This window comes from Acipenser ruthenus, chromosome 51, assembly GCF_902713425.1.
Source record: "Acipenser ruthenus chromosome 51, fAciRut3.2 maternal haplotype, whole genome shotgun sequence".
Classification (NCBI taxonomy): domain Eukaryota; kingdom Metazoa; phylum Chordata; class Actinopteri; order Acipenseriformes; family Acipenseridae; genus Acipenser; species Acipenser ruthenus.
Window position 1 is genome coordinate 2,799,876 of NC_081239.1, and position 24,721 is coordinate 2,824,596.

Genomic DNA, 24,721 nt, shown 5'->3' on the forward strand with positions numbered 1-24,721 from the left:
CGACATCAACAAAAAGACGCAAAAAACAGGTCTCTAGTCGTTTTTTCTCCGGAAAAAGCCAAGAAAACCATTCAATGGCCGAGTGAGACCGATAGGAGCCGAAAGAAGCCGAAAAAAATCCCAAAAAAACAAAAGGGGCGTATCTCATGAATACTGATACACACGACACCACATAGACATACACAAACAAGATAGATGCTTCCGCATCCAGCGTTCAGAGAATATCACAGACATTTGCAGAGCTTTTTGAGATGTTATAGTAATAAAATAACGACTTGGATGGCATTATTGAGGAGTTTGGTGATAAAACGAGTTATCAAGAGATGATTTATCGGTATGTACTATTATTACGAGTTATTTGAAAACTATAGCGAACGAGGGGTGGGGCGGGGCTGGAGATGCAGTACTGAGTGTCCTGTTGATATGTAGTGCCTTTTAAACCTGTTTTACTGTGAAAAAAAAAAAAAACTTTTAAAACAGCACATCTAAAATAATTTGCTCGTGTGAAAATAAATTGGACCCGATGCGCCCGAGACGCGTTGAATAAATGGACCGCAAAAGGTTAAACCCAGTCATTCTGCAGAAATAGTTAGTGGATCATATTTGGGGACCACAGCACTTGTGGGAGAGACTGTTCATTAAAATATATTGCATATATTTAAAAACAGACTATTTTCTATTCAGGAATACCAGGGTACTTGGTAATGGGTCTGAGTGAGGAAGCATGGACAATACAATCCACTGCCCTAGTCTTGCTTTAAATCATCAACTCTTAAACACTACTGTATACTTTTCTTCATCACATCCTGGTGATTTTTCTAAAACACCCTGTGGCCTCACGTTAGTTACAGCTAACCAAAGTTTTCTTATTATTATGGCCAGTATTATAAGCTCAATACGGAGCATAAGAAGGAAGCGCAGTGTAAATGCAGCTACACACACAAGAGATCTAACTGTACAGAGACACACACAAGAGATCTAGCTGTACACAGACACACACACAAGATCTAGCTGTACACACACAGACACACACACACACACACAAGAGATCTAGCTGTACACAGAGACACACACAAGAGATCTAGCTGTACACAGAGACACACACAATATCTAGCTGTACACACACAGACACACACACACAAGAGATCTAGCTGTACACAGAGACACACACAAGAAATCTAACTGTACACAGAGACACACAAGAGATTTAGCTGTACACAGAGACACACACAAGAGATCTAACTATTCTATCTACACCTGCATTTCCCACTTCTCAGCACAGTCCATGAGGTATATAAGATTCATAACCCAGAATGATACTCTCAACGCCTGAATTTATTTATTCATGTATTTACTTCGGCATGACTTCTTATAGCTTTAGAAATACTACAGAAACCCAGTACGTAATGACAAACGTTAGACTGTCTATTGAAGACCTCTAGTCGAATCGTCTGTCTTAATTTCAGTTTCTTTTAGTATTTTAAATGCATCACTCTTGAGTGTTTAACAGCCACAGATTCTTGTAGTTTCACCTGGGAGTTGTGACCGATCGTTTGAAGTTATGGATGATTGATTCACATGTAATAAACGTTTATCCTGGACTCTGAGGCCTGGGGAAGGCTGGTTGTTCTGCTCGTTGTTTGTTACCATGAGGTTCCCTCGCCCCACATGGGGCGGCAGGGCGTCTCTGTGCCGTACCTTCCTGGTGCGTGAGTTTGATCCGGGGAACTCGGACAGGCTATCCTCATCGCTCAGGAGCCTGGGGTCCGGTAGGCTGCGCTTGTCCAGGGGCTCTGTCTTCAGAAGGGCCTCGAGACTGCTGCCATCGGGGGGCACCATGGCGTCCTTCTTCAAACCCACATCCATCTCTGCAAGGAATCACAGCAACCCCCCCGTGTCAATACAGCACCCCACTGATCACAGCAACCCCCCCCCCCCCCATGTCAATACAGCACCCTCCTGATCACAACAACCCCCCCCCCCCCCCCCCCATGTCAATACAGCACCCCACTGCTCTCTATAGACACAAGGCACTACATCCATCAAGGTCTTAACTGTCAGTTATAATGAATTGGCAACTCAGCACATTGAACTGCATGGAGAGGCAAGGGCTGGGTCACACACGGATGTCAATATGAACTCACCAGCGGTTAGGAGGGGATCCAGTACAAAGTGCAAAGTTTTTACTCTCCATCGTTCACCCCCACCCATCCTTCGGTTTTATTTTCTCAACCAAATTAAGTATTTATCTACCAAAAAACCCTCTCTGTACTAGTTTTACATGTATTTGTGTGTTTTTTTCATAACAATTAGCAAACAAACATTCAGTGCTTTCCTTCTAATGGAAGTCACACGATTTACGCAGACACTGAAAACTTGTACGAATGCAGTGACTGGTTAGGGACATGAATCTTCTTAAAAAAAATTATAAAATGAATAACATCAAATACACATTTAATACAGTGCCCCCAGCAGTACCTGGTTTGAGGGGGGGGAAAGAGAGCCGGGGGTCCTCAGGGGGGTGGGCTCTCCTCTTCTTCCTCCAGCGTCGAGCAGGGTAGGTGTAGAGCTGTCCTGGGGCAACGCCTGCAGACAGACACAGAGATGAGACTGGCCAGGAGACACACTGTATCCTTCACTGCACAATCACACACACAGAACTTGTGCCATCTGGTGAAGAGCAGATGTGTACATAAAAATAACACCAATTAAATAATGTACGGTTTGCATGTTTTTTTAAATGTGGTGTACTGTACATTATTGATGTTGTGGACCATGCATTAAAACGTTTGACTTTCCTGAACTTAGACCTTTGAGCTTTTCACAAAATACTAATTTTCAGAAGGCCGAGAAAGAAAGAACGCAGCAGTGTGGGGTTATTTAAGAAAATACTGCAAGTAATATTTTGTTTCTATTAGGACTGTATACATAGGCTAAGACAGCTGGGTTTTCTTTGTGTAGGTTTGAACCCCAGGGCTGGGTGCACATTTCTACGCCTGCCTCACTGCATTCTGGCTGAGAGCCCCGAGCTGCTCTGTCTCTCACCTGGGCCCCGGTGTCTCTTCTCCATCCAGATGTAGCAGTTGCTCTGCGCCACTCCAGTCTGGGAGTCCAGGAAAGGCATGCGGACGCTCCTCTCAGCACACAGGCGTGCGTTGTAGTTGTGACACTGCTCCATCGCGTCCTTGTAGTACTGCTCTCCGAGCCTGCCTCACAGAGACACAACACACAGGCATCAACACGGCTGCTTCCTCATCTCAATACTCGCCCCACTGAGTCCTAACAACAGGGCTTCATACAACAAGTACAAGCACAGATATACTGTTAAAAGGAGAGCTCAAGCATCAAAGAACACCAAAGCAATTCTCAATGACACATCCCCCATTGCCATGGCTGTACATTCAATCAGGCACCAGTATGATAAAGGTGATGACCATGGCATATATTAATTATTATTAATATTTATTTCTTAGCAGATGCCCTTATCCAGGGCGGCTTACAGTTGTTACAAAGTACCACATTACAAAATATCACAGCATGTACAGAATAGTCAAGAATACAACATGAATAGTTTAATAAAAACTGGATAAGTTGTACTGAACCGAGGTGTCTTTATGGAAGCAAAAGTGTACGTTTCATGGTAACGTATATTAAAATGACTGATTTACAGGATGTGGAATAACTTGTGATCGCAAGATAAAAATCTAAGTGTGACATACAGATGGACACATCTCCAGAGAGATACTTCCACAATCTGGTGCTCTCAGTAACTTATGTTAAATAATGTTTAGTTGCATCACAATTTAATAAGCGGTTTTCCAGATGGAAAGTGTGACATATGTACGTGTGGGACTGCCTCCATTATATCCCTGTTGCCAGGGGATACAAGAGCCATCAGAATCGTGAAAATGTAAATCGTGACCTACAACCACGGTATGTAAAAATGTAGGGTTGACATGCAGACAGACTCCATACACCCCCAAACCCATATCTGAACAAGCAGTTCTTCAGATCTATCCCAAGAGGCCCCACAGAGGACTCCAGTCAGGCACCAGGGGAGCTTACCTTCTTCTCAATCCTTAGTCCTTCTGTCACAATGATATCACCTCCAGACCCAGACATCAGAGGCTGCTGAATTAGGTCACTCTGCCACCAAGCTCCTAATGTTACTTCATTGTTCAAAGCAGCCCTTGGCAAGAACAGTCCCATGTATTGATGCATCAGCTCTTTGAAGCTCATGCTTTGTGCCTGAAGCAGTAATCTAACAGACTGTTCTATTTGCATATTGTAAAGTGGACAGAATGAATAAGATCATTCTTTACAGTTCTATACTGTGCACTGTCCTAGCCTCCAGTGCTACTGGTGCAGATAAATACACGCACCAGGCTGACAGGGGGACAACTCTCGAGTTTTCTTACTCCAATAATATTGAGTAAAATCCTATATTTTACATGTGCATATTCAGCGAGTCTCAGGCACGTCAGGTCCAATTTATTTTCACATGCGCAGTTTATTTTAGACAGGCTGTTTAAAAGTATTTTTTTCACAGTTAAACAGGTTTAAAAGGCACTGCATATCAACAGGACACTCAGTACTACATCTCCAGCCCCGCCCCACCCCTTGTTCGTTGTATTTTTCACATACCTTTTCATAGTCGTGCATACCGATAAATCATCTCCTGATCACTCATTTTATCACCAAACTCCTCAATAATGCGATCCAAGTCATTCTTTTATTACTATAACATCTCCAAAAGCTCTGCAAATGTCTGTGATGTTCTTTGAGCGCTGGATGCAGAAGCAGCTATCTTGTTTGTTTATGTCCGTGTTATTTATGTGGTGTCGGGGCTATCTGTATTCATGAGATACGCCCCCTTTTTTTTCGGCTTCTCTCGGCTTCTCTCGGCTCCCATCGGTCTCACTCGGCCATTGAATGGTTTTCTCGGCTTTTTCCGGAGAAAAAACGACTAAAGACCTGTTTTTTACGTCTTTTTGATGATGTCGGACAGGGTCCGACATTGGACCGGAAAGGGAAAATTGCAGTGTCGGACCAGGTCCCACATAGGACCGCAAAGGGTTAACATACTACAGGAGTGTTACTAAAATATTCCAAACACATTACAGTAGTTAGGAATGTAATCTATATAAACTAGACAAGTTAATGAAAACCGTCTTTTCATTTAGTGACAGCTGCAGCATCATGCATTGCATCTTGTTAATACTATACCACCTAACCTTCACTATCTGTGAAACACACAATGCGGAAATTCCTGCCTAAAACTAAAACTAAATATAAACCCTGTATGAAAGGCTCTCTATAAATAATTTATACCGCAGGGTTCAAGGCTCTTCACACAAGTTCACAATTACAAAGACAGATATTATAAAAACAGTAAGACAAAAAAACTCAAATAAAAAACATAAATATAATTAAATATAACAGTTAGATAACCATGTCAAAATAAAATTAGAAGGCTAAATAACAAAGAGGAGTCTTAAGCCTTGATTTAAAAATAGCCACTGTGGGTGAACCTCTGATTTTAAATTCGGAGTCACCCAAGTCTATTTTTGACAAGTCAAGTTGTTGCTGAGAATCTACTATCAAAACTTCTGTCTTATCAGAGTTTAATTGCAGGAAATTTTGGGGCATCCAGATTTTGATGTCAGTAATACACTCCAGTAAGACTGATGTGATAATATTACCAGGTTTCACAGAGATATATAACTGTCTATCAGCATAGCAGTGAAAATTTACAGCATGTTTACGAATAATCTGGCCTAGAGGTAGCATGTACAAAGAGAATAAAATTGGACCAAGAATAAACCCTGAGGAACACCACAGGTAATACTTGCTAAACCTGTCACTGACTCCCCCAGCGAAACTAAAAACTGTCTGTTTGAAAGTTAAGATCTAAACCAGTTTAGTACATTACCCGTCAAGCTCACCCATCAATTAAAATTGAGTGATCCACTGTATCAAAAGCTGCACTGAGGTCCAACAGAAGCAGAATGGATATGGCATTTAAATACGCACTCATCAATAAATCACTGGTTACTCTGACCAGGGCAGTTTCTGTGGTGTGATTAGAGCGAAACCCTGATTGAAACTTTTCAAAGATATTATTAGTATTCAAGAATCCATTAAATTGCTTTAACACTACCTTTTCAAGGACCTTAGCTAAAAAAGGAAGATTTGAAATGGGTCTAATATTACTCAAAACTGAGCTGTCTAAGTTTTTTTTTTTTTTAATTACGGGCTTTACCAGGGCAGTTTTATAAAGAAGCTGGAACTATTCCAGTTTCCAGTGAACTATTTATAATCGCAAGAATATAATTACGTAGGCAACCAAGGACATCCTTCAGAAACCTTGCTGGAATGGGATCTAAAGTACTAGATGCAGGTTTCATCTACATTACAATCACATTTAGATCCTGTACAGTAATTGAAGAATTATTCAATCACCATTTCCACCAGTCTTTCTGAAATATTTGAATTACAACCATAGAGTGGAATTTGTTCCCTAATAATCTTTATTTTATTTTGAAAGTAATTGAGAAATTCTTCACACTTAGTAGATGACACTTGTAGGTTACTAACAGGTGAAGATGAAGGATTAACCAATTTATCTATAGTTGAAAAAAGCACCCTGGAGTTATTTTTATTTACCTCGATGAGACTGGAGAAGGCAGCATATCTTGCTGATCTTACAGCTCCATTTTACCTCAGTAAGAGTTCTTTCATAATATCATAGCAGATATGTAATTTTTTGGCCCTCCGTTTACGTTTCACCTTACGACAGTCTCTTCATTTGCCGGGTGGTATTGTAATCCAAGGAACACTGCATTTAGGTGAAACTAATCTAGTCTTAACTGGGGCAACGGTATCGAAAGTACAACAGTGTTTATATCTGGCAACTAACTCATCAGTAGATAGAGACTGCAGTGAGGTTGATGAGGCTAAGCTTATTATTACTTACAGCTGAAGGATTAATTGCACGACTTTTAATAGTGTGAGCCCCCTTCTTATTAGAAATAGGTAACATAGCCTACAAAAATGATCAGAGATATTAGGATCTATTATAGACAAGATATTAACAACTAGACCTCGAGAAATAACAAGATCTAAAGTGTGCCCACGATTACGGGTGTGCCCTAAACCATGCTGAATAAAATCAAGTCCAAGAGCCTCAAAAAATCACTAGCCTTTGAATCAGCTTCATTAACAATATGTAAATTAAAATCTCCAAGTTGAAGAATCCTATCATAATTAACAGATAAAATAGACAGGTATTCGGCAAATTCTGACAGAAAGAACCGACTAGGTTTCGATGGAGAACAGGTAGCTGGCTGGTTAATATTAAAGACTCAAATGATACCCCTCAGCATTTTTCAGCTTACAGTTGTAATCATTACTGAAAATACCAGCTAGTCCGCCCCTCACCCCTCCGAACTTGCTTTCTGAACTAAGGAAACATTTAAAAGGAGAAGCTTCAGTCAGGGAGTTATTATCATTCACACTGAGCCAAGTTTCAGTCAGAAATAAAAATCCAAGTTTGTAACGTGTAATCAAATCACTGATTAGAAAGGCTTTGTTTGATAACGAGCGAACATTCAGTAAAGCAAGGCATAAGTTTACACTCTCAACATGTAACAGTTCATTTTGAAACTCCAAAGCAGTGTAAACTCTATACAGTCAGTTTTCTTCAATGTGCACAATTGATTTACAGGCTGTTTGCCAGGAATACAAGCCTGTCGTCCTGCTCTGGATACAAGGTGCCGCGCTTTTTTATTTTTTACATCGAACACATAGAAGGGCGTACTTATAAAGCATTTTCAAAACTGATTCACTGGTAGGATGGGACCAGCAAATCCGATGCTAGTTAACATGAGCAGGAAAAGAAGAGCACGCCCACTGCTTGTCTGTGGCAGAAACACTGTAAACAGCAAGACAGGGCGTTCGGTGCAGTTTCCTTGATAAACTTAAATAACTATGCACGTCCAAAAATGTAATTATTGAATTGATTATCCAGTATTTATAAAGCTGTATATAATGAGGAATGGAATCGATGGAAAAAACGATTTTCGATTTAATCGTAGCAGCCCTACAGAGGACTGTGTAAAAGGCTATTGAGAGTTTAATTATTTGTTATTGTGTTACTGCAGGATACAGGTGGGTTATTATATGTATATATATATATATATATATATATATATATAAAGACTCAAGTAACATTTGGGTCATTCCGTGTCAGATTTTGCTATACTTGAAACGTGTCTCATTTTGGAGTGATTTTGAGGATCTAAAAATTATATTTACAATGTCAGTAGCCCTATGAATGCTTCTGTACAGATAACCAGGGAGGTCTTCTGTAGAATTCATGCAAAGTAAGTACCACGCTTAGTACTTCTGTGTTGCTGGGGGCCTTGTATCACTTTCAAATTGCTTAGGTGTGCTCATAATTTAATTGACTTTCTGTATGCAGCTCTGCTACTGTCAGCGACGGCGAACCTATGGCACGCGTGCCCAGAGTGGCACGCAGAGTCGTATTTATTGGCACGCCGAGTGAGCAGTTATCTGCTGCTTTTTTTTTTTTTTTTTTTTTTTTTTGCACGCCCTCTGAGTGGCACTTTGGAAAGCCAGTCAGTTTGATTTGCCAGGGACGGCCCCGCCCCCAGTAATTAAGCAGCGCTAACTGTAGGCGTTATTATCTACACGTTCATGGTTGGCTGTTTATGCTGCTGAGCTGCTTTATTCAAGTACCCTGGGAACAGAAAGCTGCTCAAAAACAGTAAGTCTGTCCCATGGAGGATCAAATGTAATTGTGGTCAGCTATGGATGTGTCAGCGGGACACGCGGGGAGGAAGGGATCGTTAGTCTGATGCTCGTAGCATTTTACTGACCGTCACCTCCTGTACTAAATGGAGAAATGGCCACAATCTTTCATACTTTACACTCGGGGTCGGGGGTCTGCGAGCCTAAAAAAGGTTGAAATTACATAACCAAGCACTTTCGGCTTACGTCTTTTTTAAAAAGATGTACAGCTTTTCGCACACGTGTTAATGTGCAGTGCAAGGTCTTTTGCAGGTGTCACTGGCGGCAACACGTGCATTGAACTTTAAAGCAAATGTCCCACGCAGTTTTGATTGTCAAACCTTTCCCTTGTCATAAATACCGAAAATATATTTCACTGTCACATACTCGTATCTCAAACTATGTATTCTTTGTTTGATGTACTGTTTTTTTGTTTTTTAAATACTATTTTAATCTTAATTACGGGTCATACTGTGGTATGTTACCCCTCTTCATACAGTGGGGAAAAGCAGGTTGTAAATTCTCAAAAAACAATCGTCTCAAAATAAATTATGCCTCTGATATGTAGAGTACATTTGTGGATGCTCCTTTTTTTCAAGGTAGTTTGACACCACATAAATCTTTTTCTAATAAGTATGTTATCTGCTACTCGTCTTTTAAATATTTATTTTACAAAATGTAAAAAAAGTAGATATGTTTTATGTAAGTAAATATACAGTTGGAAAAAAATGACGGTACAGCGGTAATGGCTGCCACTGTGTGCAACTGCAAACAAAAAAACAAAACAATTATGGCCAGGGTTACTGGTGCAGCGCGCCAATTGAGCAAACGTCTGATATTTATTGTATGATGCACTGTGATTGTTGCTTTTACTGATGTTTAGCATTATAATTCTAAACTTAATGCGTCATGAAATGTGATTTATGTATTTTACTGTAGTTTAGCAATATAATATTCAAATTATGTATTTATTGTATGATGCACTGTTAGTCTTTTACAAGCTGTGAAGTGCTTTGAGATGATGTTCCACTATGAAAGGCGCTATATAAAATTAAGATTGATTGATCTTACTTGAATAAGGATTAAAGAGTCATTGTCCAAAATATATAGAGGGGCATGCAGTATAAAGTTGACGGGTCCCTGTGAGGTGCACTATCACTATTGTAAATTTACAAAAAAATATAATATAATCTGTGAGCAAAAATTGATCTAGGGACGGAAAGAACATGCATATTCATAATTATTCATTTTTCGTCTGAATTTAATCAGTCTTGCTGCCTCACTTTGCCTCCCACTGGTCTGCAGCAAAGTAGTCTTCCACTGCCTTCTACCACAGCCACGCTCCCCGTCTGCAGTGTCCAGCAAGAACAGCATGTGAGTGTAGATTAGAATGTGCAGTGTACTTAGGGACAGAGAATGGGGAATGTAAGGGAATTGCTTAGAACAGATTGCGAGTTCTCAGGGACAAGCGGAAATTATGGGAGGTGAGGGGAGACCAGCATTAAGTGCCCAGTGAAGTATAAAGGGGAACAGGAGTGGGATGGGGTTGAAGAGAGAGAGAGTGTATGTTTGGTCTGGCAGTTATGATGGGGATATGGATGGGATGGGGGGAGGGGATGTGGTGGGCAATATTAACTGTGGCCATTTTTTGTTAGGTATGGCACCCAGCAAATATCTGCAATAGTGGGATAGCTGTTCATGCTGAAAGCTGCTGTTGTATAGAGACTTCTTCTGGGGAGATAGTAAGACAACCTGTTTCAGCGTGCTTCTGAAGAAAAACATTCTCGTCAGTTAACTGAAAAGTGAAGTGAAGGTTAAGAAAATGAGCACAATCAAAAAAGCTAAACTTCAGACAGATAGTGGTAGATCCTTCCAGGAGGGTTGGACAGAAACATTTGGAATGGTTGACAGTAAAGGGAAAGCGCTGTGTGTTATTTGTAATGAAAGTGTTGTTTATCGAACATCAAGTGTAAAACGCCATTTTGACACCAACCACAAAAACATTACAGATCTTAATGAGAGTGAAAGGAAAGAATTCCTTCAAAGGGCAGTGAGGAGGTATCAAAACCAGACTCTTGTTTTTAGTAATTATCTTAAAAAAACAAACCATTTGGTGGCTGCAAGCTTCAAATTATCTCATTGCATTGCAAAACATGACAAACCCTTGTCCGATGGTGAATATATCAAGAGTGCCATGCTGGCTAGTGCTGGTTCTTTATTTCATGACTTCCCTAACAAGGATAAGATTGTGCAGCGCATCACAGATATGCCACTCAGTAGAAATACTGTCAAAGACAGAATCCTGCGCATGGCTGAAGATGTTAGCCAGCAGCTCACCGCTGAGTTGCAAAAGTCAGAGTTTTATTCACTGTGTCTGGATGAAAGTACTGATGTCAGTAACCATGCAAGGTTAGCAGTAATCGTGCGTTATGCAGCTGGTGAAAAGATGCGGGAAGAATTAGTGAAACTGTTATCTCTGCCAGGGAGGACAACAGGGAATGATATCTTTATGCTGTCAGAGGGGCATTTTTGGCTGAAAATATCAGCTTGGAAAAAGTAGTTTCTGTTACAACTGATGGTGCACCTAGCATGGTTGGTGCAACATCAGGTTTCATTCAGTACCTTGTGCAGGAGGCAAAACATCCAGTTGTCCAGTTTCACTGTTTGATCCATCAGGAAGCCTTGTCAGCTAGAGATAGCAGCAAGAAACTGGATGACATCCTTAAGATAGTCACAAAGATTGTAAATTACATCATGGCTCGAGCTCTAAATTTCCGCCAATTCCAGATGCTTCTTGATGAGGTTCAGTCACAGTACTCAACGTTATTGATGTATAATAATGTCAGGTGGCTAAGCCGAGGACGAGTGCTGGAGAGATTTGTGGCCTGTTTAGATGAAATAAGGCTGTTCATGGATGAAAAAGGGGAAAACTATCCACAGCTCACTGATATTGTGTGGCTTAACAACCTCATGTTTTTCACTGACTTCACCAAACATTTTAATGACGTGAACAAAAAATTGCAGGGTTTTGGCAAAACAGCTGAAAGTATGTTTGGGGATATCAGGGCTTTTGAAAGAAAGTTAGAGGTGTTTGAAAGAGACATTGACTGTGGACAGCTCAAATACTTCCCAAACCTGAAAACACATCTGCAGAAATCTGCACACTTTGCAGACAGTCCCAGTAATCTGCAGGAAGTTTACCACCAGTTTTCCAAAATGGTGGGGGCTTCTAGAGAAGCATTTGCAGCCAGGTTTATTCAGTTCCGCAACATGGAGGCAACACTGTCTTTCATGAGCAGTCCTGACACAGCCATGTTTGACCAGCTGAATATTTCCCAGTTGGAATGGCTGGGACTTGAAAGTTTGGAAATGGAATTGTTGGAATTTCAAGAAAGTGCAGTGTGGAAAAGAAAATTCACTGATCTGCATGTAAAATTACAGCAGATTGAGTGTGACAGAGTAGATGGGGAAAAAGCAGAAAGTGCAGAACATGAGATATTGAAAGTCTGGAATTCTTTGCCAAATTCTTTCAAAGCAATGAAAACTCTAGGAATTGCACTTCTAACTTTTTTTGGCTCATCATATTTTTGTGAGCAGCTTTTTTCTGGCATGAATTTGATCAAATCAGACTTGCGCAACAGGCTGACAGATGACATGAGTGCTGCATGTGTTGCTCTAAAAATGACTGACTATGAACCACGGGTTGAAAAAATGTCCGCGGATATTCAGCAGCAGAAGTCCCATTAGTCATAGGAATGTAAATGTTGTTCCCCCACACCTGCTCTCCAGACAACAGAGGGGGGAGGGGGGTTCAGGGTTTGGGGAGGTTGCGAGGGGATGAGGGCTGATGGAAGGGTTCTGTCCTAGTTCATGTAATGTTCTTGATTATTTTGTATTGTGGATTGCTGTTTTTTTGGTATGTTTGCTTAATAAAAACTTAATTACAAAAAAAGGAAAGTAAATATTGTTTTAAAAAGTTACCGTTTAGCCGCCGTATAACCTTTTACACCCCTAATTAATCATTGGCACCCTTGGCACTTAGTGACATATATTAAAAAAAAAAATCCAACTTTGGGCACTCCAGCTAAAAAAGGTTCGCCATCCCTGGTCTACCTACTTTACTGTCTGATTTAATGACCTCACAAAAAGGCTTCAGGATGAAAGTACTGAAAATGGCCCCATCTTTGAAGAGCTGAAACCCCTTGTGGGACACGAGGTAAGAAACTGATCTTTGGTGGGCTTATAGACGAGAATATTAAAGACTTGTGGTAAAATAAATGACCCATTTTTCAAATGAATAGTTCAATGCTGTAGTGTTTTTTGTTTTTTTTTACAAATTATCAACATCTCTCTGTAACCTCATTATGGAAAGGAATTCAGGTTTTATCATTGCGACTCAAATTATTCACGTAGCATCTCCAAACTTGACTGACATCGTGCAAAAGACCACTGTATCGCATCAAACTATGAAAAGCAACAGAACGAACAGCCCCCTCGCGCGTACAACGCAGCGTTAATGAGGAGGCTGCTTTCGAGACCGGAGTAACAGCTGGTCTTTTGTTTAGTTTCCTACAGAACAAAATCTTAAATACAATTAAAAACAAAACACATTCATTCTCAAACTGGAAAGGGCGGGGAACAGGGGTCCATTAACACGTAGCCTATTCATCTAACAGTCTCCGTTCTGTATCAGGAGCGGACATATTCCCAAGACACGATGACTAATAAGTGGGATGACGCATGACTTCCTCCTCGGGCTCAATACGGCACATGCTGGAAACTTGTGCAATACTATAGCCGTGGAAATAACGAGGGGCGGATTCAAACCCTGTCGCTGTTTCAGTGTAGTCTCTGCACTATCCGCGTACTACTGCACTAAACCATTCTCAGTACTCAAACTGCGTAAATACAAACTGCACAGTTCTCAAATCGTCTTATCCTGATCAAACCTCAAATCCACCGTAGTAGCTCAGATCACATGAGTCATCTATTCAATGTAATCCGTCGACTGAACATTACATTGATTCTGTCATTTGTATTACTTTCGTCGATTATTTATTAATTACATATCAGCACTTTTTTCAAATCCGACGACTGGTGAATTGAGTGGCCAATTTTCACAGTGCAATTAGCTCTATTAACGACTGCAGTACCAGAAACTACTGCTTACCCCTTACACGTTTAATACTACTAGGACTATAACTCAAAATACGCTGTGCTGGCTATGCATGCAAGTCTTCTTTATTAATAACCTCCAACAGGATTGTTACGGCTACATAATATTCCAATGTTGAACTTCCTCTCTACGTCAAAACTAACCCCAACTGCCTACTCAAAAGTAAGAGTAAAGCAAAATAAAGTCTTTCATTTCGACTACGCATTCTGTATGCGAAATAACTTCTGTAAGCCGAGTGGGTCTGGCCATCTTGTCGCACAATTCCAGTAAATACTGCCCCTGCCCTTGAAGTAATAACATACATTGCACGGTTGCATCGAAAACTCGATTCGCTAAACTTCCTTTGTTGAATTTCATGACCCAAACTTTCCCAGCTGCTTTGAACAATGAAGAGCCCCTGATTAATCACATCTCCCCGGCCTTCCACCACCACCACCCCCGCTTTTCACAACCGCCAGTCGGGGTTCGGCTACCCCTTCGCCGGTATATTAATCTCATAACCCCGCCAAACTCGAACAATTCCCTGTTTTAAAGATTCAGAAATACTCACAGTTTAACAACATTCTGCACAACAGCCGCCATCTTGGGTCGCCTACACTCGCTCTGGCTGACTTTGCGCCTGCGCACCAAGAGGAACGCGCTGCGGCGCGAGGTCACCCACTTCTGCGCAGGCGTGCCCTGAGGCGGGTGGCCAAAATGTCATTGGCTACGGCGAATACGTGACTCATACGGTGCATTCCGCGTTAAAGCGACAGTAACAGCCTCGTCCTCAAATCGCCGATAAAGCACATTTTTCATGAAGAGACTTGAAATACCCGTTTGTATTCCTGTTAACTGAAGACACTGTTGAGGTAAGCAGTTACAATTCAAAAACAGTGCTATGATTCTAATGGGAGTGTGCAAAGGTGGTGTCAGAGAAGCACTTTTTACCTTTTCGCTGCGCCAGTGCAATTTCTTTTTGTTTTTTTATTGACCAATTATTTTACCCACTGTTTTCTCCTCGATTTAGAATGTCCAATTCCGCTCCCTCACCGCAGGTGCTCAAGAAAACTACAGCGGTGTCCTCCGATCCCCAAGCCAATCGCCTCTATACACCCCGGAGCTCCACAGCAGATGTGAGCTACCACCCCCTAGAGGACAAAGGCCAGCCCTGCAGGTGTCCGAGCTTATTGGGCGCCTGGCCAGTAGGGGCCACTGTAGCGCAGTGAGGAGAAACAGTTCCTGCTGATTTTGCCTCCCAAACCAAGCGCCAGAGCCAATGCTTCCTGTGGAATCCCCAGCAAAGACCAGCGACTTCGAGCAGCCAGGCACCTGCCTCCCCTGACTGTATGACCTGATTGTATGTAGGGGCAGCAGTGTGGAGTAGTGGTTAGGGCTCTGGACTCTTGACCGGAGGGTTGTTGGTTCAATCCCAGATGGGGACAATGCTGTTGTACCCTTGAGCAAGGTACTTTGCCTAGATTGCTCCAGTAAAAACCCAACTGTATAAATGGGTAATTGTATGTATAAATAATGTATAAAAAATAATGTAATTGTATGTAAAAATAATGTTGTAAGTCGCCCTGGATAAGTGAGTCGGCTAAGAAATAAATAATAATAATAATGACTCCACTGACTGCATGCCTCCCCTGACTGTATGCCTCCCCTGACTGCATGCCTCCCCTGACTGTATGCCTCCCCCGACTGCATGCTTCCCCTGACTGCATGCCTCCCCTGACTGTATGCCTCCCCTGACTGCATGCCTCCCCCGACTGCATGCTTCCCCCGACTGCATGCTTCCCCTGACTGTATGCCTCCCCTGACTGCATGCCTCCCCTGACTGCATGCCTCCCCCGACTGCATGCCTCCCCCGACTGTATGCCTCCCCTGACTGCATGCTTCCCCTGACTGCATGCTTCCCCTGACTGCATGCCTCCCCCGACTGCATGCCTCCCCCGACTGTATGCCTCCCCTGACTGCATGCTTCCCCTGACTGCATGCCTCCCCCGACTGTATGCCTCCCCCGACTGTATGCCTCCCCTGACTGTATGCCTCCCCTGACTGCATGCTTCCCCTGACTGCATGCCTCCCCCAACTGTATGCCTCCCCTGACTGCATGCTTCCCGACTGCATGCTTCCCCTAACTGCATGCCTCCCCTGACTGCATGCCTCCCCCGACTGTATGCCTCCCCTGACTGCATGCTTCCCGACTGCATGCTTCCCCTAACTGCATGCCTCCCCCGACTGTATGCCTCCCCTGACTGCATGCTTCCCCTGACTGCATGCTTCCCCTGACTGCATGCCTCCCCTGACTGCATGCCTCCCCCGACTGTATGCCTCCCCCGACTGTATGCTTCCCCTGACTGCATGCCTCCCCCGACTGTATGCCTCCCCCGACTGTATGCCTCCCCTGACTGCATGCTTCCCCTGACTGCATGCTTCCCCTGACTGCATGCCTCCCCCGACTGTATGCCTCCCCTGACTGCATGCTTCCCGACTGCATGCTTCCCCTAACTGCATGCCTCCCCCGACTGTATGCCTCCCCCGACTGTATGCCTCCCCTGACTGTATGCCTCCCCTGACTGCATGCCTCCCCCGACTGCATGCTTCCCCTGACTGCATGCCTCCCCTGACTGTATGCCTCCCCCGACTGTATGCCTCCCCCGACTGTATGCCTCCCCTGACTGCATGCTTCCCCTGACTGCATGCTTCCCCTGACTGCATGCCTCCCCCGACTGTATGCCTCCCCCGACTGTATGCCTCCCCTGACTGCATGCTTCCCGACTGCATGCTTCCCCTAACTGCATGCCTCCCCCGACTGTATGCCTCCCCTGACTGCATGCTTCCCCTGACTGCATGCTTCCCCTGACTGCATGCCTCCCCTGACTGCATGCCTCCCCCGACTGTATGCCTCCCCCAACTGTATGCCTCCCCTGACTGCATGCTTCCCCTGACTGCATGCTTCCCCTGACTGCATGCCTCCCCCGACTGTATGCCTCCCCCGACTGTATGCCTCCCCTGACTGCATGCTTCCCCTGACTGCATGCTTCCCCTGACTGCATGCCTCCCCCGACTGTATGCCTCCCCTGACTGCATGCTTCCCGACTGCATGCTTCCCCTAACTGCATGCCTCCCCCGGCTGTATGCCTCCCCCGACTGTATGCCTCCCCCGACTGCATGCTTCCCCTGACTGCATGCCTCCCCCGACTGTATGCCTCCCCTGACTGCATGCTTCCCCTGACTGCATGCTTCCCCTGACTGCATGCCTCCCCTGACTGCATGCTTCCCCTGACTGCATGCCTCCCCTGACTGCATGCCTCCCCCGACTGTATGCCTCCCCTGACTGCATGCTTCCCGACTGCATGCCTCCCCTGACTGCATGCCTGTTTATTCCCTGCTCCTCTGCTTCAGAGTCATGTAGCACCGGAGACGACTTCTTCAAGCGAGCGTCTTGTGCCCCATTTCCCTCTGCACCAGGAAACTAGTCTGTGAAACTCAATCTCATCCCGTTCCCAGTATCAAACTGGGGCAGCTTCCACCTGCAGTCTACAATGCACTCTGCAGCCGGACACATGACACACAAGTCAAACCTGTATGTAGCACGTTGTTGTATAGTTGCTATTTATGAGTGAATTCACCAACTTCCAATATTCCCCGGACACTATAATATAAGTTCTGCCAGCCTGCAATCCTAACTGGGGCTGACAGACAGACAGACAGACAGGCTGACACAGACAGACAGACAGACAGACAGATTGATTTCAAAACACATGAAATAACTCTCTCATGCACGTATCATTCATGGGATTTGGTTTCCAATTCTTGTTTTTATTTTTTTCATCACATCTTTGAAAAAAAGCCAGCAAGGTTCTTGTCACATCTACTCAACACCAACATGTTTCTACTTAGTTCCCACAAGGGCTTTCTGACTCACCAGTATGACACTAAAGGTAAGAGAATGGAGATGTTTTCATTACAGGGAAGCTGCACTAATAATCAAACCAGTCTCTCTCTTACCTTGAGTCTCAAACTGATGATGCAGCAAGCCCTTGTGTGGAACTAGAAGCATCTTGTAATGGTCTTTAGCAGAGAACACATTGCTGATGATTGCAAAATGAAAAGGGGCTTCACTGTGTTGTGTTTATGCAACACTGCTAGGTTTGTACGTGAGCTACCAGTAAAACTCTTTTATTTAAGGCACATATAAAAACGTATTTAAAAAACAAAGAAATAAAAGCAGGCTGACACTTATACAGAGACACATGTTACTTTATCAAGCAACCTCCCTCATTGAAACAGCTCCCTCTTTATAAGACTAGCTCTACCTCCGCTACGCTCCCCTGCCTCCAGAGCCCGCTCCTTCTCCACCCTTGCTCCACAGTGGTGGAATGACCTTCCTACAGATGTCAGGACTGCCCAGTCCCTGACCACATTCCGGCGCCTCCTTAAGACTCACCTCTTCAAACAGCACCTGTAGAACCCCTCTGTTTGTATCCTGGGACACTATCACCCTTCATGTAAATGTGCTTTATTTTGCTCTTATCTGCCCCCTATTTTACTGCATTTAATCCTGTACTTCAGAATACTGTAATCTGCCAAGTGTTTAACCTGTAGTACTTTGTATTTAATCATATCCTGATGTAACTATCACTATTATCTGCTGTATTATTGAATTGTGGTTTGTCACACTTGTACTTTGCTTGAACAAAAGTTATTGTATTTCTTGCTCTTATTGTATTACTTGTATTGTAACACTTGAATGTATTTGGATAAGGGCGTCTGCTAATAAATAAATAATAATAATAATAATAATAATAATAATAATAATAATAATAATAATAATAATAATAATAAAGCCCAGCTGCTGAATCACTGAGTCAGCCTTCCTCACTGCAATCAATGAAAACACACACAGCATACAAACACTTAGTGATAGACTGCATCAATGAATTAATGGATTTATGATACAATAAAGAAGAAAATATTAATGTGCAAAAACAACTATTGATAAGCCCAAAAAGAAAAACATTTTAAGTCTTAAGTGCCACACATTATAAAAAAATGAAACAATGGTGACCTGTAATCCAGTGAACGGATCCATTATTTGAAAGTCCAGATTGTTTCAGAGTGAGCCCCAGTGTTTCAATGGACTGTCTTTGTCACTTGATTTCAAGTGGATTCACACAGGCGCTATTGTGACGCTGAAGGAAGGCCAGTCTGAACACACAAGGCTGCCCACACCATCTCACTATTGCACAGCACAAAGCACTGCAGTCATTGGGAATGAGCTTCAATGGAACAGATTTGGACTGCAATGGCAGAGTAAAGGAGGGATTATCACAAGGGCCTGCGGGGCCAGGATCAGGGCCCCCAGGCAACCAGGGGCCCTCCCCAAGCTATGGATTAGTACCTGATAGTACTGGAATTATGGGACATGCACACTTTTATATGATTAATAATACAATAATAAACCACGACACACAATTTTTACGATGAAAACAAAACACGGGCCACTTTATTAGAACCTGTCTGTCTGATTGGATTTGGCATGGCCCTGGTGTGGGGTGTGTTCTCCTGGTATACCCTGGTGTGGGGCATGTTTTCCTGGTATACCCTGGTGTGGGGCATGTTCTCCTGGTATACCCTGGTGTGGGGCATGTTCTCCTGGTATACCCTGGTGTGGGGCATGCTCTCCTGGTATACCCTGGTGTGGGGCATGTTCTCCTGGTATACCCTGGTGTGCGGCGTGTTCTCCTGGTATACCCTGGTGTGGGGTGTGTTCTCCTGGTATACCCTGGTGTGGGGTGTGTTCTCCTGGTATACCCTGGTGTGGGGTGTGTTCTCCTGGTATACCCTGGTGTGGGGTGTGTTCTCCTGGTATACCCTGGTGTGCGGCGTGTTCTCCTGGTATACCCTGGTGTGGGGTGTGTTCTCCTGGTATACCCTGGTGTGCGGCGTGTTCTCCTGGTATACCCTGGTGTGGGGTGTGTTCTCCTGGTATACCCTGGTGTGGGGCGTGTTCTCCTGGTATACCCTGGTGTGAGGTGTGTTCTCCTGGTATACCCTGGTGTGGGGCATGTTCTCCTGGTATACCCTGGTGTGGGGCATGTTCTCCTGGTATACCCTGGTGTGGGGCATGGTCTCCTGGTAGGTCCTGGGTCGCTTGATTACTCTGGAAGGCAGATCCAGTAGTTTATTTAAACACTGTTGTGAATCAAGTCCGCCCAAGAATGCTGGATCCTGATGGCTACATTCAAGATGCTAATGCACCCGTCCACCGTGGCTGAATTGGGAACAGTGTGAGGAGAATGATAGAGACTGTAGGCATCTTCCACAGCCACCGCAATCCCCGGATCTCAATGCAATTGAGCATGTCACGATCCTCAGCCTGCCTCTCTGCACAGATTGAAGTTTTTATGACTGAATGGATCCTCTCAGTATACCTCCCAGCACCCTGTGCAGTCTCTACGGCACGTCCAGACTGTGATCAGAGTAAATGCTGCCCAACCCGATATTAATAACAGGTTGTTAAAGTGGCCAGGCAGTGTATGTAATGTAGGAAATATTTTCAATTGAAAAAACAAAACCAGAATTGCAAACCAATCCCATGAATGAGACACGGGTGAGAAAATTATTTGTACACCCTGTTTATTCTACTGTTATCAAAACAAAAACTGAACTGTGTTTGTTAGCGTGTTAGTAAGATAAAACTGAACTGCGTTTCTTAGCATGTTAGTAAGATAGGTGCTCAAAGTCTTAACGTTCCAGTCCCATGAAGAAGAGCTAACTGAATAAGCAGCAGTGTTGGCATGGCAGTTTTAATATGTTTTTGTTATATAAATATTTGTTCTGTACAGTTCATTTATCATCTTGACACACTAAAAGCTGTGTGGTCAGATAATGTATTATTAGTTCTATAGGAAACTATAATGTTTGTCTCTTGTGCAATCCTGCAGTACTGTGATCCCATGACCCCTGTAGTTGCACAACACTGAAGCAACAGCTTTCAAATGAAGAAGTCATTGTGGGCATTCGTCTCGTGCTGCTTCATATGTATTGTGAGTATTGTGGGGCTGGCTTTCACAGTGTTTCAGTGCTGAATATTGTGCAGGTCCAGTTTTGATATGATGATTTTACTGTCCACGTACCTTTCTCTGATGTTTCGAATCGATCCGAGTGTGAATACTTTGCAATGTTTGCTCAGTGTGCTTGTGCTTACACTTCAGTTCAGGAGCTGCTCTTCAGTTCTAGCCTGCCGCAGACATCTGTGACACCAGCTGCACATGTTTTTATTAACATTTATCATAACCTCCCAGCCTCCTTTAGACATTTTGGATTGCATTTGGGTATAATCAGCAAAAACTGTCAAAGGAAATGCTACACACTGTATTCCACGGGTTTATAATTCATGGATCTGCACTTCATACAGAAGAGACGGCAGGAGCTGAAACAGACAATAGAAACAGCAGGTTTCCTGCAGTGGCTGCTTCTACAAAAAGGGAAGTTTGCCTGATTTGGCAGTGTCGTTCCTAAACCAGCCACCAGAGGGCACTGCCGGTAAGTACATCACAGTACTGGCTGCCGGGAGCTGCTGGTCAGTTTCAGAGTAACAGGATTGGTGCCTGTTTATCATGCAGTAGTTAACCCTTCAGCGTGCTTCACTCAGTTAGTGTTCTCTACAGGTAGTGTTAGCCTTTCAAACCCATCCTCTTACCTCTTAATAGCAACATTATCACGGGTCCCTCTTTACAGGAGTGCCAACCTTAGCTGTCCATTTCCTTATCAGCACAACTAGCAACATTATAACAGCCCACCCCAATAAAGGAGGTCTAACCAAGACTGTAAAATCCATTTTCTTGCCCCTTTTTTTGCAATAGCAACATTATAACAGCTCCCCTTTAAAGGAGGGCTAACCAAGACTCTTCCCTCATGCGTGAATGCTTTCCATTATTATCTGTGAACACCAGAATCCACGCATTCATGAAACAATGGACATGCCCCCCCCCTTACAAAGTTACAAAACCACAAAATAAAATGACATTTTAAAATGGGGGGGGGGGGGGGGGGGGGGGCAACGGTAACTTTTGAGCTTCATGTCATTTTCTGCAGGCAAAAGCAGTACAGTATAAAGCAGGAACATGCACTAATGTAAGAGCAGCACGCTGATACATGAGAACATTAATATTACTATTAATATTACACTTATTTTCCACCAGGGGGCGCTCATACTCAGGTGCAAATGCGCATTTAAGAAACGGCATTGGGGACTGCAGTCACAGGACAGCACGCATACCCAAGTACATGAGCCTGCCTGTGCGATTACACTGCAGTGAGGTCATTAAGCATTTTGGCCTCTTACAGTGATTGTAAAATACATTTTTATTATCTAAAATAGCAAATTGATACTCAAAATTCAATAACTTTAAACTGACCAATCTAAAACTAAACCTGAATGGTTCTGCAGCGAGCTCCCGTGCAGGTGTCTTTAACTGCTGGCCTTGTAACTCTTTTAATAACGTGTCAGTTATTGCTGGTCGTAGAAAATTCGCCACCCAAGGAGCCTGAAATTGCTTGCAGTTCACAGGCATTCAAACAATGGCTTTGCTTGAATCAGCCAACACTGAATAATGAGACTGCGCGGTTTGAAAATATTACTATTATAGTTTTATATATTCATATATTTTTGTAATTACACACCCTCATTTTGAGGTACTGCTGTGACCTTAAAGCGAGGTTCTCTCGTTTTGTGCTACATATGGCAGGTTTAACAATTAGTTTTGCCTACTCCTGTGCGGATGGGTTACTTTATCTGAGTAACTCGGCTTTTCATAAACGAGTCTGTTTTGCTGTTCGAGGCCTGAGACAGTGTTTGGGGGTTATAATCTGACAAGGGGCTCTTCTGAAAGTTTGCACGGTCGTTTTGCAGTTTCCCCGCCATGCTTTTTCTATGATTAAACTATGCATGTGCCGTCGTGTACCACGGGTCTTTTAATATGCTTAACATACCTCTCTGTGCTCCGCGATGCTTCTGTGTTTTGCCGTGCTTTATTACACTGTGGTATGCTTTTACTACGGGACCCTTTCATAAGGAGAAACACAATGTTCCACACAATGAAAAGACGACGTGACGGCTTCAGAAGGGGGGCTAAGTCCTTTTCTCTTTTTGAAAAATGCCTGGCCTCTCTTCCCTCTCCTTTTCTTTCTTGTTTTTAAAATCCAATGGGGTTTTTGGCTCTGTAACCACAGTCAGTGGGGTAACCACGGCAACAAAGCCGGTGCGCAGGGGCATGATGGGATACAGAAAAGCGCAGGGGATGAAGAGAGCAGCTTTTTTTTGTCTTTTTTTCTTTAACGCAGAAGGTTCCAGAATCTCGGCGTAAAAACACATTCCATTCTCCTGCTGGCTGTTTGCTGTCATTAACAGAGAGCAAAGGCTTTTTAATAGCAGACGATTTGGCTTCTAATCCAACAAGTATTTGGACAGATGAACATAGAGACTGGAATGAATGTCACCTAATACAACACTTATTTCAGCAAATGACCTACACATCAAAAAATATTGTGAATTAGTGTTGGGCTCTCATATTGTAAAATACAAGACTTTTACAATTGTCAGCATGACCTTACTGTTTCAAATGTGTCTTCAGGGTCAAAGCATGTCTACACTGTCTACAAAGCATGTCAATCAAAAAGGGAAGCAGCTGGTTGGTTAATGACAGGAGAGAAGATGTTGAAGGGGAAGGGAAATGTCATTCTCCCGGTAACCAAAGGAGTGCAACTCTAATTGAAAGCAAGGCTTGCAAACAGAGATTTCTGCAGTACCAGATATCATAAAACATGTTCGTTAAAATATAGTTTACTTTCAAAACTGCACATGCACACCAATTCAACTCATTCATTTCCATTAGCAGCAGAGGTCCAGTCCATTTCAATTGGGACTCTATCTGTCTGCCAGCCTGCCTGCTTGTCTGTCTGCCTGCCTGCCTGCTTATCTGTCTGCCTGCCTTCCTGCCTGCTTGTCTGTCTGCCTGCCTGTCTGTCTTTCAGCCCCAGTTAGGACTGCAGGCTGTCAGAACTCCATCTCTCACACTGAAGTGACCTGATGAGCATCCAATGTGAATGACGCTAGAGAGAGAGAGGCGGGCTTTAAATCTCTGACTGCAGAAAATAATCTGTAGGCTGTGATTATATTATACTGTCCGGGGAATATTGGAAGTTGGTGAATTCACTCATAAATAGCAACTATACAACAACGTGATACATACAGGTTTGACTTGTGTGTCATGTGTCCGTCTGCAGAGTGGATTGTAGACTGCAGGTGGAAGCTGCCCCAGTTTGATACTGGGAACGGGATGACACTGAGTGTCACACACTGGATTCATGATGCAGATGGAAACAGGAAAGGAGTAGTTCTAGTTCATAGTTTCCAACGCTCTTTGTGATTGGAATTTGTCCTCTGTGTCGCTGTGTTTGGAATGATAATGGAATACCCACCCCCTCCTCCCCCTGTTCCCAGGACTTCCCGACGCTCCGGGTCAGTGCTCCTTTCTTCTGGAGCGGCTCCACGAACAAAAAGATGACTTTGGAGAGATTCCCAGCCTATTGACACTTCAGTTCTCCGAGAGGAACCAGGGCAAAGTTCCCAGAGTGCTGGCTGTGAGAGGGCTGCTGCAGGGAGTTTACAATCCAGAGAGAGAGACTGTGCGCCGCTCTGCAGCAAGTGCCTGTAGCTGACAAAATAATTCCATCCATGTT

The 24,721-nt window shown here is 43.5% G+C and overlaps 1 protein-coding gene across 2 annotated transcripts in view; it reads right to left on the reverse strand.

The window, feature by feature from the left end:
- LOC117967738 (zinc finger protein ubi-d4) overlaps positions 1-14,698 on the reverse strand; it is a 37,861-nt gene extending 23,163 nt beyond the window's left edge. Inside the window, exons 1-4 of one of the 2 annotated variants that reach the window (XM_059016024.1) lie at positions 14,538-14,698; positions 3,046-3,206; positions 2,479-2,586; positions 1,699-1,868 (exon numbers count right to left, since the gene is read on the reverse strand). In XM_059016024.1, coding sequence (XP_058872007.1) covers positions 1,699-1,868; positions 2,479-2,586; positions 3,046-3,206; positions 14,538-14,569 — 471 coding nt within the window. In that variant the 5' untranslated portion in view covers positions 14,570-14,698. The remainder of the gene's footprint in view (positions 1-1,698; positions 1,869-2,478; positions 2,587-3,045; positions 3,207-14,537) is intronic. The other variant, XM_059016023.1, reaches the window with a different exon arrangement.
- Positions 14,699-24,721: the final 10,023 nt, after the last annotated feature.